Here is a 17,131-nt window from a genome sequence, read left to right on the forward strand (position 1 = left end):
CACACAGACAGACACACACGCAGACACACACGCAGACCCTCCACACACGCGCACACACAAACACACACGCACACACCGAGTGGACATCCAGCAGGTGGCTAGCTACCCCCCAGTGTGCCCTGCATATGTTCTGTGTGCTTTATATATCCAGTTACCATGGAGCCACCTCACATCTCCAACAGGGATCCGCTCAAAATCTGCTGCCCTGACCACTCCGGAGCACAGGGGCCCTCCTTACAACCATTACTACCACCCCCCACCCCCTTCCCCCCCAGCTGAAGCCAAACTCCGACAGGGGCTCTAGAAACAGTTGTGATGGGGTAAAGGAAGTTCCTACTGCCAAGGGAGGAAGTATCAAATCAAACGGCATCTTTTTCCACTTCTGTGAGATTTTCTGGTTAAATACTTTCTGCATGGGCTTTGTGAACACTAGCGGAGATGAGCTGGGTGTGTGTGTGTGTGTGTGTGTGTGTGTGTGTGTTCTCTGCTACAAGACAAAAGAGTTCTTTCAGCCTGCCTCCTTCTATAGGAAACACAATGTTGTTTTAAGGTCTTTTTTCCGACCTTTGAGAGAGTCAATGTTGATGTTGCACACTAGGTATATGATATTTTGGTATTATTTCATCCGACCTCAGGAGGGGAAGAGAGAGGGATGGAAGAGGGGATGGGGAGAAGGAAAGAGAACTTCCTTGATTTCAGTCAATCTCCATAATACTGCAGAGGTGCTGGTGATGAGACTCCCTGGCTGGATGCAGCCACACACCATGTGGAGTGGAACTTCTGTCCTGCACACACATGCACACATGCACACACACATGCGCACACGCACACACACACACACATACGCAAGCACACACACACAAAATTGCTTAGATTGTGGTGATTATGTCAGCTTTTAAGAATATATATATATTTTTTTTTTACCAATTTTGACTTCAGATTCTGATCCACATTTCTCCAAACATCAAAAATCGAAGTTGCTCCAAATTTTGAAGTACAGGCTTAAGGTTTTGGATAGGGTTAAAACATTAAGTTTAGGCATTCATTCTGACTGGTTAAGTTTCGGGTTAAGGTTTGGGAAAGGGTTAAAAGAAAAACAATACAAAATAACTGTCTACCACTGGGACTGAACAGGCAACCTTCAGATTCAGATCCATGGAATGACGCCCATCGGCAATGCCCTAGCAAAACCCAAACCTACTGGATAGTAATTGTGCTCGCTGTTGCCCCTTTTGGACAATATGGACTGCCTGAGGATTTTTTCAGGACCATTTTTGAAGTATATTTTGAGCGATCTGCCTGCTTAGACATAGATTAAAGAAGATCTGCTCGTGGAAGATCCGTGCTATAGCAGGATAGAATTTCTAAGGCAATGTTCCCGCGTTCACAGAGACTGCATTCACGGTTAATAAGTCAACTCGTTTAGAAATTTGCTTTACATTTCAGTCGCGCCATAGTGCGGATCTTCCACTCTTTGGATTGAATCCAAACCTTACTCAACATCAAGCAAACATGAATAAATGAATGAATGGATGAATGAATGAATGAATGAATGAGTGAGTGAGTGAATGAGTGAATGGATGAATGGAAAGTTGAATGGGCTAATAAAATGAAAGTGACATAATTAAAATAAATGCCATGATTTGCGTAGTGAAATACAGCCAAACCATATTTAATAAAGAAATATAAAACTGCATATTTTCTGTGAAAAGACAGAATTATGGAGGGCATAATCACTGTCAACATGTCATCTTTGCTTTCTCTATTTCAGGGTTAATTGAATCTGTCAATCAAAGAGACATCTAAAGCGTGAATGCGCACGCATGCACACACACACACACAGACACACACAGCAAAAAGGTGTTACAATCATTTATCAAGACAATGGATCTGTGGATAAGGAGATTATCACTTGCAATTGTATAGGGCTTTCACAGTGTAAAGAACTGTCAAGTTGTTTAGTAATCTTTATTGTAGATCAAGAGGTTCTTTTACTGGGCTTAAAGCACGTCACCCTGTTCACATAGCAGCTCCCCACTGGGGAGTGTTGTGATGACACTGAAAACTGATTGGATGTGCAAAAAGTCATCAACATAAATCCAATTACATTAAATATTTTGTTGATTTCACATTGAATTCACGTTAGTTGACAACCAAATGTAAATCAAAACTAGACGTGGAGCTGATGTCTGTGATCAGTGGTTTTAGTCCGTCATACAGCATAAACCGCCATAACATTGAAGCACACATAGTTCTGAGGGATTTCCCTCACCTCGAAAATCCCATACATAGCCTCTGGTCTGGGATCAGTATCTTGCAGAATATCAAAGCCGCAAGCCCTTCTAATGTGTTACAGAGTGTCGTGGGGTCCCATGTGGCTCAGGGGCTGTTTGGCTCAGTTGGTAAAGCATAGTGCTGGCAACGCCAAGGTTGTGGGTTTGATTCTCATGGGGGATCAGTAGGGAAAAAAGGTATGCACTCACTACTGTAAGCCAGAGTGTCTGCTAAATGATGAAAATATCAAATCTGGTGCTGTCTCTGATGTGGCTCACTTTTTGGCAGGGGGTGGGCCATGGGACAGGGGTCTTGTGTGTATCACAAGGCCTCTGGATTTAATTGTGGTGTTGATCTACTGCTATGAGAACACGTCTGTCAAATACTGATCCCCGTGTCGGGAGACTTTTGGGCATGCTTCCAAGAGACTGGGAACAGGCTAGGAAGCCACACACACACAATTGCACACACACACAGGCATAGAGGAGGGGGGTACGCAGCAGAATATACCCACTTAAATGCTTAGCTCTGGTGTTTTGCTAGTCCTTTTAGAAGCTGTGGGCATCTGCAGCAGACACTTTGTGGTTGAGTCAATGAGGCTGAGAGAGCGAGAAGGGGGGAGAGGGAGTCATATAGTGATAGATGGGGAAAAGAGAGATAGAGAGAGAGAGAGAGAGAAAGAGAGAGAGAAAAATGAGGTAGGGAGAAGAGAGAGAGTCGAGAGTAGGAGTCAGGGAGAGAGAGAGTCGAGAGTAGGAGTCAGGGAGAGAGAGAGTCGAGAGTAGGAGTCAGGGAGAGAGAGAGTCGAGAGTAGGAGTCGGGAGAGAGAGAGTCGAGAGTAGGAGTCAGGGAGAGAGAGAGTCGAGAGTAGGAGTCAGGGAGAGAGAGAGTCGAGAGTAGGAGTCAGGGAGAGAGAGAGTCGAGAGTAGGAGTCAGGGAGAGAGAGAGTCGAGAGTAGGAGTCAGGGAGAGAGAGAGTCGAGAGTAGGAGTCAGGGAGAGAGAGAGTCGAGAGTAGGAGTCGGGGAGACAGAGAGTAGGAGTCGGGGAGACAGAGAGTCGAGAGTAGGAGTCAGGGAGACAGAGAGTCGAGAGTAGGAGTCAGGGAGACAGAGAGTCGAGAGTAGGAGTCAGGGAGGGAGAGAGTTGAGAGTAGGAGTCAGGGAGAGAGAGAGAGAGTCGAGAGTAGGAGTCAGGGAGAGAGAGTCGAGAGTAGGAGTCAGGGAGACAGAGAGTCGAGAGTAGGAGTCAGGGAGACAGAGAGTCGAGAGTAGGAGTCAGGGAGACAGAGAGTCGAGAGTAGGAGTCAGGGAGGGAGAGAGTCGAGAGTAGGAGTCAGGGAAAGAGAGAGTCGAGAGTAGGAGTCAGGGAGAGAGAGAGTCGAGAGTAGGAGTCAAGGAGAGAGAGTCGAGAGTAGGAGTCAGGGAGACAGAGAGTCGAGAGTAGGAGTCAGGGAGAGAGTGAGACAGAGGGAGTGAAAGCTAGTTATGGGAAAAAAACATGAGAGAGAGGGGAGGGGAGAGTGGGAGTGCATCTTCATGGGTGGCTTCCACTGTTGATGTTTTTTTAATCTTTTGAGTGACAGGGGCGTCGCTATGGAGGTTGAGAGGGAATGGATGACATAGTACAGAGGATACAGGCAGAAACTTCTAACGTTAAATTTCCCCACTGGGTGTACGCACACACACACAAACACACACGCACACATACAGTACATATATGCATGCAATTAAAGGAATATATTTTCCTATTAAGATGTACTGATCTAGTAAATATGATTTCATATACGGTATAGTACATTAATTAACCTGGCACCATATTCTGAAAATAAATTCTAAATCCCATTTGACCTTTGACAAGTGGGTTGTTAGCTCGGCTAGAGCTGGGCTCTTAGCTGGGCTGAAGCTGGGCTGTTAGCTGGGCTAAAGCTGGGCTGTTAGCTTGTCTGTTAGCTGGGCTGGAATTGGGCTGTAGTTGGGCTGGAGCTGGGCTGTAGTTGGGCTGGAGCTGGGCTGTTAGCTGGGCTGTTCGCTGGGCTGTTCGCTGGGCTGTTCGTTAGGCTGGAGCTGGACTGGAACTGGGCTGTTAGCTAGGCTGGAGATGGGCTGGGCTGTAGTTGGGCTGTTAGCTGGGCTGTTAGCTGGGCTGTTAGCTAGGCTGGAGCTGGGCTGTTAGTTGGGCTGGAAGTGGGATGTTAGCTAGGCTGAAGCTGGGCAGTTAGCTGGGCCGTTAGCTGGGCTGGAGCTGGACTGTTAGCTGGGCTGTTAGCTAGGCTGGTGCTGGGCTGTAGTTGGGATGGAACTGGGCTGGAGCTGGGCTGTAGTTGGGCTGGAGCTGGGCTGTTAGCTGGGCTGTTAGCTGGGCTGTTAGCTGGGCTGAAGCTGCTGGCTGGGCTAAAGCTGGGCTGTTAGTTGGGCTGGGCTGGAAGGGCTGGTTGGGCTGGAGCTGTTAGCTGGAGCTGGGCTGTTAGCTGGGCTGTTCGCTGGGCTGTTCGCTGGGCTGTTCGTTAGGCTGGAGCTGGACTGGAACTGGGCTGTTAGCTAGGCTGGAGATGGGCTGGGCTGTAGTTGGGCTGTTAGTTGTTAGTTGGGCTGGAAGTGGGATGTTAGCTGTTAGCTGGGCCGTTAGCTGGGCTGGAGCTGGACTGTTAGCTGGGCTGTTAGCTAGGCTGGTGCTGGGCTGTAGTTGGGATGGAACTGGGCTGGAGCTGGGCTGTAGTTGGGCTGGAGCTGGGCTGTTAGCTGGGCTGTAGTTGGGCTGGAGCTGGGCTGTTAGCTGGGCTGGAGCTGGACTGTTAGCTGGGCTGTTAGCTAGGCTGGTGCTGGGCTGTAGTTGGGCTGGAACTGGGCTGTAGTTGGGCTGGAGCTGGGCTGTTAGCTGGGCTGGAGCTGGACTGTTAGCTAGGCTGGTGCTGGGCTGTAGTTGGGCTGGAACTGGGCTGTTAGCTAGGCTGGAGCTGGGCTGTAGTTGGGCTGGAGCTGGGCTGTTAGCTGGGCTGGAGCTGGGCTGTTAGCTGGGCTGTTAGCCAAATTGTAGCTTGGCGGTGTGCATTACCTGCAGGTGTCACTATGATGAACGGGCTGCTTGACGTCGATGAAGTGTTTAGAGCCCAATGGCGTTGTTGCATGTTACTAACTGGTAGCCAGCCAGCTGAGACAGTCCACCAGATACAACGGCTGCACGTTCTGCCAGAACCCCTCTGAATAGCAGCACGCTGGGGAGAGTGCAGGATGCTAAATGATGTATTGGATGCAAACCGCCAGGAAAAGCTGTTCACTGCTAGCTGTGACCTCCGACAGCTGCTGGCAAGTGGCGTCGTTTAGAATGACCCAAGACCCAAGACTTTCCGGCACTTTTCAAGTGGCAAGTGGCCCTAACGACGTCAATGGCGGCAATAATGTTTGTTCTATTTATTGGTGTAGCTTCAGTAGCAGATGCCTCGCTAACCTCTGAGCTTCATTTCAAGTCGACAGAATAATATATCTGTGAGTTGTAACAAATGGTTTGTTTCAGTCCGCCTGTTATTTTATTATCACATTCTGAGCAAGCCTGGTGGATAAAGCTATAGGCTCTGGGTTGTTTGTAGGAGCACCGATCATACCAAAGAAAACAAGCATGGAGAGGGGGAAAATAAGAAATAAAATAGAGTGAAAGAAAGAAAGCGCTAGGGGTCGGTGAGACGCAGCGACATCATTCCGCAGCGGAAATCTCAGACAGAACAAGGTCATGCGAGGTGAGAAACCCAAGATGTCGGACAAATAAAAACACCTCCAAACTCCAAATTCTTCATCTGAATAAATGATGTAGGTCGGAGGACATTGTGGAAGATACAATGGAGGTGGTGGCATGAATTAAGTGGGATAGTGAAGGCTGTCAATGAAAATGGTACCTTATTCCCTATGAAGAGCACTACATTTGACCAGGTTACATAGGGCACTACATAGGGGGCCCAGGTACCCTCTGTAGCGCCTTGCGGATGGATTGCCAAGCAGTTGCCAGGCCAAGCTGTGATGCAGCCAGTCAAGATGCTCTCAATACTGGAGGTGTAGAACTTTAGCATTGAGTAGATCTTTCTCTCTCAGCTTCCTCAATTCTCTCTCTTTCTTCTCAGCTTCCCCTATTCTCTCTCTTTCTCTCTCAGCTTCCCCAATTCTCTCTCTTTCTCTCTCAGCTTCCCCGATTCTCCCTCCCTTTCTCTCTCAGCTTCCCTGATTTCTCTCGCCTGCCATCACCCACCCACCCACTCACTCTCTCTCTCTCTCTCTCTCTCTCTCTGTCTATCTACTGTATCTATCTATCTATGTAGTACTCTCTCTGTCCTGATGAGTTATTGATATAAGTGAACGTCTTTCTCTCTCTCCCAAATGAAATGCTCCATCCTGCGAAATCTGATGAGATTTATTCTTTAATCAACACTGTTTGGGTTAGTCTGAATAAAGGCCACCCCTGTGTATAGTGTATTAGGGCTTGTGATTAAGATGATTAAGCCAGATTTATTGAGCAGATCCTATAATACCAAAGTCAAATTGACCTGACCTCAGCAGTCTGACTTTACATAACAGAGCATTTAGACCTATTCCCTATGTACTGTAGCTCACTAATGACCAGGACCCATTGGGAATATGGTGCCATTTGGGACACAGCCTCAGAATCACAGCTCTGTGGTCCACGCAAGCTGACTCACACTTTAAGGAGGGAGCCTCCAGACAAAAACCCTTCCAGAGTCAAACCATGACTCAGATCGCATCAAAAAGTGACCCTGGGAGAGCCCCTGTTAACCGCACAGTTAACCGCACAGTTAACCGCACAGTTAACCGCACATTTAACCGCACATTTAACCGCACATTTAACCGCACAGTTAACCGCACAGTTAACCGCACAACTACAATATAACTAACTTTTCCTTATTTTTTCAGAATGTTCCTTAGTTTATTGTATAGGCTACATATGTGGACATCCGTCATCAAATACATTCACACATTAGTGACATATAGACAATATAGACAAAAGTTGTCAACGTTTATTTTGCAATTTATATAATTTACAGTAGTGTCAGACATGCCCAAATTTACATGCACAACACATACTTTGTGAGTTTGTGTGATTCATAAAATGCTATTGAGTTACACAGAAAGCATGTCTTGCAATGAATTTCTATCTAAGTAAAAATCTATTTTACTCTGTTTTATAGTTATCGTTACCTAGAAAAGCAAAATGATCGCAGTTCCTTGTTTTTGTAGTCATTCCATTTAATTCAAAATAAATGCCTTACTCTTCACTGATCCCCCAAAAGGCCAGTGACAGTATCCTGTATTGCCTCATTGAGATTGACACCATTCATATTGTCATAATCCACCTGGGCCTGTCTCCCAGACCAAAAGTGTCTCTGTGATTAAAGATCGGTTCAGCTGTAGTAGGATTCCTCATTCCTGCTCTCTATACACAAGTTGAAGAGAGAGAATACCCAGAAAGGGAGAGAGAGTCGGAATGTGAAAGAAAAAGAAAGACAAAAAAAATAACACAAAAAAGATGGGTTCTACAAAAGGGAAATGACAGAATGCTTTCCCTTAGCCTCCGGCTCCTCTTGTGTTGCTGGGCCCTTGCAGCTCTGGGTAGTACTCTAATTAGACTAGTATTCAGGGGTGGCATTAGTTCCCAAACTTTTTAATGGGGCGGAAAGCGGAGCTCCTTTTAGAGAGAGAGGATAAGTGTAGCCAGTGTTCCACACACTGAAAAGCAGATGAAGGGATTCTCCGCCTCCCTGGGAGGTATTCACTCCTTTTTTCTCCTCTTTTCTCCCTTTCTCTCTATTTTTCTGCTTTTTCTCATTTCTCTCTTTGCCCCCCTCCTCTCTCTTTTCCCTGTGTATTTTATATTTTACACAAACACACACTCACGGAAGCACACAAGCACACGCACACAAATGCTTTTTGTTCACTCCAATGAAATAAACACAACGCAACAGAACATGCCAAACAGAATACACATGTTTACCTTATTAGACTCATTAGAACAAGAATTGCGCTGCACTGAGAAGAGACAACATGCCTTCAGACGATATTCCATTCCATTTCAAACTAAGCAACAACTTACCAGTATTTACATATTTGTCAACCTAACTCAGTAAGTTTTGGATTCCGGTCATTGGAGTGACCAGAAATGAAAGATTTGAATTTGAGTTTAGTGTATTAATAATCTGTGGACACCTGTATGAATGTGACGGAAGTGTGTATCTTTGAAGGAAAGTTTATTGACTATTGCAGTAGGGACTGATGAGGCTTTGTGCTTTATTATATATGGGAGAGAGAGTTAGAGAGAGTACCATGGAAATTAGTAGAATGGAAAGTAAAAGAAACCATTGATTCAAACCATGTCCATAAAATAATATCATTTTTGCAGCTCAAGTTTCAGACCACAGACCAACCAAGTACTTTCTCTTAAAATATATAATTCATGAATGATTGATTAACTTTACGAGGAAGGTGGAGGGAAGGACACAGGCTTCCACACTGATTCAAATTATTGACATTATTTACATATATCTATGTAAAGCATTCATCACAGTTATACACTGCAGAGCACTGTTAAAAGTTGACAAGGTATTTTACAATGCATCTAATATACATTATGTCAGTCAGATGGAACTATGGATAGAAAATACACTTTGATGTCATATTTATTGAATACTATGCAATATAATATATTATATGAAAGTCATAAAACTTTGGTAAACAGATTTAGTGGGTTTATATCATGTCTATTAATTATTTATGATGTGTTATGAATTCTTTATAGATTATGTAAATAGTTTATGTAGTTTTGGTGTACATTATAGCAAATGTATAGTCCTGAAATGACATTGTAGGTTTATGTCTCAATAAAACTAAGTTAGTAGCCTATACAAGTCAAGATTATGGAGCAACACATGTAATGTAAAGACAAACTTTTGAAAGCTTTTCAATACAGATCGATACAGTTCGTGGTCCTGTGTGGCTGAGTTTGTAGAGCATGCCGTCAGCAATGCCTGGGTTGTCGGTTCGATTCCCACAGCCACTCATTCATGAAATGTATGCACATATGACTACGTTGCTTTGGATAAAAGTGTCTGCTAATTGGCATATATTATATTAAAATAAATGTTCTATCCGTACACACAAGGATGATTTTGGAACTATAATTCTAAACATTAAACTGAAAGATCATGAGCTAAGTACACCCTTTGACTATACAAAAAAAACATAGCTTTTTCTCAGTCCTGTTGAACTGAAAGTTGTTGAGAGTGTTGTCTGTGATGGTGGTGATGGTGCAAAGAGACTGTCTGAAGATCTGAAGGTGTGCCCCTAGGCCCTAAATGTTCCACAAAGCTAGCTCTACCACCCATTCTAGTATTGTGTATCACTCTTCTCATCTGAAAGATATAGGTTGACTTCTCACGCAATAGTAAGACCAGAGTACTGTGTGGATTCACTCCCCATGTAGTCCACTGAGCTCCAGCACAAAACTTTGTCCCACACTGAGTCAGTAAGGTGGATTTAATTTGAGAAATTCTTCATTGTTTCCTTTGTCTAAGCGGCTAGACCTACTGGTTGTTCATCAATCATGTGTCTTTGTAAACATATTTGTTGTATTTTCAGCAGCACAGCATTAAACCATAATGCCTAACTTTTGTTTTCGAGGCACTGGCTAAATGTGAGGTTTAGGCAACCTATCTTACAGCAATATTTATTTTAAATTAAGTGACTAAAATAACAACTTTGAATAAATGCCTTTATTCCTGAATTCGCTTGGATCTAATGTTAGCAAAAACTCTCGAAATAGGCTATAATTCTGCTCCTTCTCTAGTCTAAATTGGCTTATCGGCGCCTTCAGGTTGCTTTGTGAGCTGAGTGTTTTGGTTTTAACCCCGTTTTTCGTGACCTGTGTGACCCGCCAAGGATAAACTGCTAACTGCAGTCACGCTCTCAATGAGACTGATGCCCACATGATCCGTGAAATTTGCTAAAAATCGCGTGTTAACCGCACAGTCACCTATAACTATAATATAACTATAACTTTTCCTTATTTTATTGTATAGGCTACATTTGTGGACTTCCGTCATCGAACACACTCACACATTTGTCAAATATAGATAGTAGCCTATAGCAGTCTATTATTCAATAGCCTTTGGGTTAATCGACTCCAACTCGATACTCGAAGTTGAACCATCGGTTTGGATTTATATCGATGTGGCACTATTTCATAAAATTGTCTTTATTTATTTAATTTGAAAAATTGCAAATCAAACTGGCAAATTATTTAATATGAAGTCCGTTGAGTCCTAGTGATCAGTTATCAAGTTAGGTTACTTTTATTTTGGTTAATATCTCGAATAGGCTACAGCTTATCCAATCAACATCCAATATAAATTGGGGTGAGAATATAATGGGTCAAAGGTTACACTTTTTCTAAGTGAATGCAGGTTTAGGGCCTGTTAGGCTAAACTTTCTAGAAAGGGTCAAATACATAATAAAGCCAACAAGGGGTTGTCGAAACATGGCTATTAATAACAATTTTGTGATCTGATATGCTGTGCTGCGGTGTAGGCTAATAACAACACAGAACAACCAGGCTATAGACATATATGTCAAACCTAACAAAGCCCTTAAACTGTTCTCCCATATCAATAGCAGAAACAAAGCAAGTTATGAAAATCATGCAGACCTTCGGTATGAAGACATTTTAACTGTTGTTAACATGTTATTAATATCAACTTAGCAAGTTACTAATGTTAGGCTTGGTATCTGTAAAGCACTTTGTGACAACTGTAAAAAGAGATTCATAAAATAAATTAACGCATTTTCTGTTTTTAACGGGAAAAAAGAGAGAACGTGTGAGTCAATCAAATTGAACACGTATTTATTCAAATCACCCTGGCGGATAAAGAAAACGGTAGGCTAGTGGGTTTCCATGCGCATGCAGACCATCAAATTATTTATTTGTACGCCTAACGCCTCTATGGTATTATGAAGGGAACTTGTTTGTGTTCGTTGAAAACATTTATTTGATCTTATTTTTTGTGGGTAGCCTGTACTTCACCCTTTCGTGGGCAGACTGCTCTTCCATATTAGGTTTGCTAGAAAGATAAATAGCCTATTGCATGACACACAACTTTTGAAAATGGTTTCATTTGGTTACATAGATTGACATTGGAACACTCATAGAGATCCTAATACATTACCTATTCTAATTTCTAATTCTATGGGAACACTGCATAAGCTAGGCCTTACAAGACCAATGGAATGCCAGTCGCAAAAAAATACATTTTTAGGAAAGAATGTAGTCTATATTCCAACGGATTCAATATGAATAAATATGTATCCATTCATTTATAAATGTGTGCATTTTATTGTCCTATGCGGCTTTTTGAATGTTGTACACCATCTTACACTGTTGAATTGATTTGCTTTAAATGTGTCTAATATTCTGTAGTGTCATTGCGTGAAGATTATTTTCTCAGACGTATCGTGTTTTTCGCTTTCTATAATTGTATTTTCTATTCTATTCTAGTCTAGTTACTACTGTCGTTCAGTCACACTCAGTCACACCAACCCATTTTAGTCTCACTTCATTACAATCCAGCGATGGTGAATTATTTTAATCATACAATCCTGTTTCTCCAATCATAAAAGATCCAACAAAAAGTTACATATTTTCTGAAATCTAATACATTTATATTTGTGCATTTGAGTAGCCCATATTTATAAAAGTAAACATAAACGGATTAAAGGCTACTAATACAAATTACATTATGAGGGCAGTTTATGTAGCAATGGACCTTATATTTTATAGAGATTTACAAGAAAGACAAAATGTGCATGGGCCTATAGTGTGCATGTGTGCGTGTGTGTGTGATGAAAACATTCAACATTTACAAATGATTAGGTTATTTCAAACTAGATTAATTGTTAACAACATCGTAGGATTGCATGTGTCCTGCGTGTTGAAAATATTCACATTTTTGCAGGCCTATATGGTACATTTCCTAGATTTCAGCACTCCGAGTTTGTATGGCATTACATATCCATATTTGCATATCCATAAAGCCAATAGACTCCATTTATGTCATCTCTCAATCTGTCAGCTACGGGCGGCTCCCTGCATACACGTATTGCCTGTGAATTGCTAAAAGTCGTCTTTAGTCATGTCTCGCTCCTGCTTGACCCTTTTCTACGAGGTATATTTATCAATTAGCACGAACAAATATGTGACCTCAGTCTCCAATAAGCAGGTTGCGACCCGGCGTGATGTGAGTGTAGGGCCATGGCACAGCCAGGGACTCTCGCTCTGCTCTGGCTGCCTGGCTTGCGTGTTACATCATCACGCATGCTGCTGTCCTCCGGTGGCCTAGTGAACTGTTTATGAGCCGCGCACGGCGCTGAGTGGATCTAGCTATTGCTACACGCATTTCCTCTGCAACTGGGAAGCACGCAGTGGCGCCATTAACACGCGGCCGGGCGACGGGGATGCGCATTTGTAGTCACGGATGGATAACACACGACAAACAGTGGTCCTTCCCTCGGAGAGAGTGGGGGTCTTTCTCTTGGCTTGTGGCCCACGCATCACGCCACAGCCTTGATGTTGTGAGGATGAGGCCTTCTGAAAATCAACTTTCCAGCCTTTTCTTACAAACACCTGCTTTGAATGTGGAATGGTGTATTTAGTAAAGAGATGCAGGTCTATTGTTTAGGCATCATCCAAAATAACATCACATAGCCAAAGCCTATACACTTCATGATCCTATTATTATCCATAGGCTCATCATTGAGGACAGTGGCGGATAGATCTAATGTTATGGCTTCTACTAATGACATGTGGGCTATATGTATACTAATATCTAATGATGCATAATTGCATGATAATTACGTTATGCTCCTGACGCGCGTTTTAATATATAGGCTATTCTCTTTGTTATTCACATAGCCATATGTTTCCTAATGCGCATCAAATCGTCTTACTTTCCTTGCAACAACCCTCGCCACGGCGCATGTCTGTATTCTACTGCTCTGGGCTATGGATGTTAAGGAGTATAGCCTCGCTGACCAATACATCTCTCTCTCTCGTGGCAACTGTGACAAGTATGAGGAGATAAGGAATTGTTCGAGGAGCAGTGTTTTCTCAAGAGCCCGAGCCAGCTGCCTCGGATCACCCGCGTGATAATCACCGTCGGTCCTGAAGGTAGCAAAATAAAATCTCTGTCACCCCAGTGACACCGGCCTGTCCACCAAGCGTAATTACAAGGATACATGTGGGAGAGGGCAAATGGACCTGTATGTCCAAGGTTTGTCATCCATCCCGTGCATGGAAAATGTAATTACATTCAGACACAACTAGGCCACACACACACACACACACACGAGGACTAAATTGTGGCTGTTTGTGTGTGTAAAGATACATGTTGAAAAGCCTGAATACAATATTTATTCAGAATGTTAATGGTATAGAGTTGTAGGCCTACATGTTCTTAAAGTCACACACACACTCACGCATTCCCGCACACGCACACACGCACGCAAAGTTTCTTAAAGGTCTATAGGTAGCGAATATGAAGTTTGTCTTGCACCCCTTGGCCTGTTGAAAGTAATGGTGCCAGTTTTGGTCATTTAACACTGAAAGTTCATTATTATTTATATAATAAAAAATGTCCATGAGTCATTGTAACAGCAATTTAGATGCATTGTTATTATTATTATTTGTATTTATTTATTAACAGCAGCTGCGGACTAGTAGTTGTAGTGTTAGTTTATTATTATAAGGGAAGTAGCCATATTGATATTATTGTTATTATTATTATGTACCCACTCAATAGGTTATAGCCTACATTGTCTATTACTTTTTGGAAATATATTTCTTAACAAAAATGAAAAGGATAGGTCTTTCAAAATCATTAAACAACACTATAGGCTACTTCATGCACGTGGTCAAGTGTGGGCCTACATTAGGCTAATTTCTAGACTGAGATTATTATTTACTTATTAATAAGTTACTTTCCAGGCAAAGAGTTTTTTTTGTAAAACAATATTTATTCTTGTTGAAAAACAAACCGTGTAAAAAATTATACAATACTTGCCAAAGAATGTACAATGTTTTATTACTGAAATAAGCACACACTGCATATAAATGAATTACTTTCATCTTTGTGTCTTTTCAATACAAAGCACAAATCAAAACAGTAAAAATGTTTCAATTTGCCAAACTACAAAAACATTGGTGTGTGTGACACAATATACATTGTTTAGACGTGATCATTTATAAGCTGTTTCATTAAGTCGATCCTGAGACGCCCTAGACAGTGACTTAAACGAATCACTTCATAAACAACGAAACATTTCGTGGAGAGAAAATTAGATTGACACTAAAATGTTATTAACATAAATATAATATATTTGTTTACAGCATGTATAGGCATGAATAAGCCCTAGTGTTAATATCCATCATTAAGTTGCGTGTTACCCCAACAACAACAAAAACATACGAAAATAATCCTACCTTCAAAGAGGGACGTTTTTGTTCATATTTCTTGAAAACTTTGAAGTTAGTTTATAGAAATTAACAGCCACTAGTACCGTTCACAATTCTGTTGGGAAAGTTCTCGACCGTGTGTAAAACAGTTCCTGGGTGCACGCTCTGCGACTGGTTGGGCGACTGTGGCGCGAGGGAGGACGATAACATTGGAACAAGAGGAGAAGTCCGCGAGGCACATTGAGAGTGCGCAGGGCTCAGCGACCCACCAATGATACTCTCAATGGAGAAGGGAGAGCGCTGGACAGGCGAGCTGGACTTGGCTGCAGTCTGTATGGGTGAAGCCAGGCTGGGGCTGAGCTGGGGATAGAACCGGCTCCTGGCCAAGTCAGTGGAGGTGGGCATTAAGGACGGTGCCGGAATAATGGTCCCCGTGTGTGAATGCCTGGACTGTTGCTGCTGAAACGCGAAAATCGCAGAGTGTGTGTGATAGGACTGCAGCTGGATACCGTAGCCGCAGCCGTAAGGTCCATAGCCGTACGCAGCGGCGGGGATAAAACTGTTGTGCTCCCGCAGAAAGTCCTGCTGCTGCTGCCGTTTAAAGCGTTTCCGTCGTCTCAGAAAGCTGCCGTTATCGAACATATCGGCGGACTCCGGGTCTAGGGTCCAGTAGTTTCCCTTCCCGGGGTTCCCCGGTTCCCTCGGTATCTTGACGAAACAGTCATTCAGGGACAAGTTGTGTCGGATCGAGTTCTGCCACGCCGGGAACTTTTCCCGGTAGTACGGGAAACGGTTGCTGATGAAATCGCAAATTTCGCTGAGGGTGAGCCGCTTCTTGGGGCTCTGAAGAATTGACATAGTGATCAAGGCGATATAGGAGTAAGGGGGCTTCACCAGGGTGTTCTTACTGGCTGGTTTGTAAGGATCCCGGGACGAGGAGCTGTCCAGGCATGGCGGGGAGCCAGACAGCAGGTCATCGTGCATCTGCGCCACCTCGTCTACGTAAGAGCGCGTTTGGCTGTCCCCATCCTCCCCCTCGCCGACCACATCGATGTCTGTCTCTTCCGAAAGGATGGAGGCATCCGACATCTCGGAGCTCAGAGTCATGGCTCACCGCTAGCTGTGTAGAGGCTGCACTGTGCGCTCCCAGAAGCTATGGCGGATAGGAAGAGGATATACTGCCGGTGCTACTCTGCCCTCTTCCAAGACAACTCATATGATGGAATTAGAGGAGCACGCCGGCGGTAATAGATGTCCCTTTTCCCAGCCACTACCATATGTTTTATGGCTTTTTTCGTTGTTCAATATCGCGCATCCGGATACTAGCCTGTGGAAAGACCTGAAAAAGGCCAAACCTGAATCCTAAAGAGGGCGGATCTTCCCTCGCGCTTTATACCATAGCTCTGATCACATGTCGAAGGAACGTCACCAAGGCAAATGAAGAGATTTAAAAAAAAATAGCAACAATTGTGTAACTGTGGACGATTTAAAAAAAGTTTGGTTCTCTTTTTGGTGGTCGTCTTGGTATACAAATATAATTAATCTAAACCTTTCATTTCAGCTAAATGCTTGGCAAAAAAATAGGCCTATATCAATGAACATAGAAGATAGAAGAAGGCTGCATGCAGAACAAAGCCCATGCTGGTAGGACTATCCCTTATAGATCATCATCTAATGTGATATAAAGCTGTAACATGATAGTGGAATGTTATGTTTTAAATAATTGACATAAATTATAAGTATATATAAAGTTATGGATTTTAAGAAACAATGTAATAGTTCAGATAATTCACGATTCATAAAATAAATAAAACATGTTTACAGTCTGAGTTTCATGACCCACTCTCCACGTTTCATAGTTTGCGTGATCCAGTAGTTATCTAGATTATCCGCGAGCCATTTGTAATAGAAAAGAGTCAGCTGTTAACTCGCATCAGTCACGGGTCACGCAGAGCATGCGAGCAGCTCGAGAAATAAGGGCCTCTGCCATGCACTGACTTTATAGCTCTGATTGATGTTTTTTTAAATAAAGGGGGAAAACATCAAATAAATCTGCTGTTTTGATGAGTTGATATGATTTTTGATAAATGATTGTGATATTTACGCATACAGTATAACATTTTTTATTTGGGTTATCTGGATCCTGTTATCTAGTGTACACTATTATAATTGTATCCATGTAACAGTGTAGGCTAAAGCATCCTTACGTGATACGACTCCCGCAAAAGAGTGTGCAGACATTTCTGTAGGTCTACACGTGCGTAATAGCTTAACGCACAGCAACCTTTCCTATATTCCTTATTCATAGAAGCCTACTTTAAAACTACACCAACATAGGCCTATATGATGCTTTTCAATTAA

At 43.0% G+C, this 17,131-nt stretch overlaps 1 protein-coding gene across 1 annotated transcript; it reads right to left on the reverse strand.

Annotated features, from left to right (window-relative positions):
• Positions 1 to 14,382: 14,382 nt before the first annotated feature.
• Positions 14,383 to 16,140, reverse strand: LOC115121201 (forkhead box protein D1-like). The gene has a single exon (XM_029650245.2). It carries the CDS (start codon positions 15,875 to 15,877, stop codon positions 14,858 to 14,860), a length of 1,020 nt encoding a protein of 339 aa, XP_029506105.1. The 5' UTR covers positions 15,878 to 16,140; the 3' UTR covers positions 14,383 to 14,857.
• Between the last annotated feature and the right edge of the window lie 991 nt (positions 16,141 to 17,131).

This window comes from Oncorhynchus nerka, linkage group LG4 (assembly GCF_034236695.1).
Source record: "Oncorhynchus nerka isolate Pitt River linkage group LG4, Oner_Uvic_2.0, whole genome shotgun sequence".
Classification (NCBI taxonomy): domain Eukaryota; kingdom Metazoa; phylum Chordata; class Actinopteri; order Salmoniformes; family Salmonidae; genus Oncorhynchus; species Oncorhynchus nerka.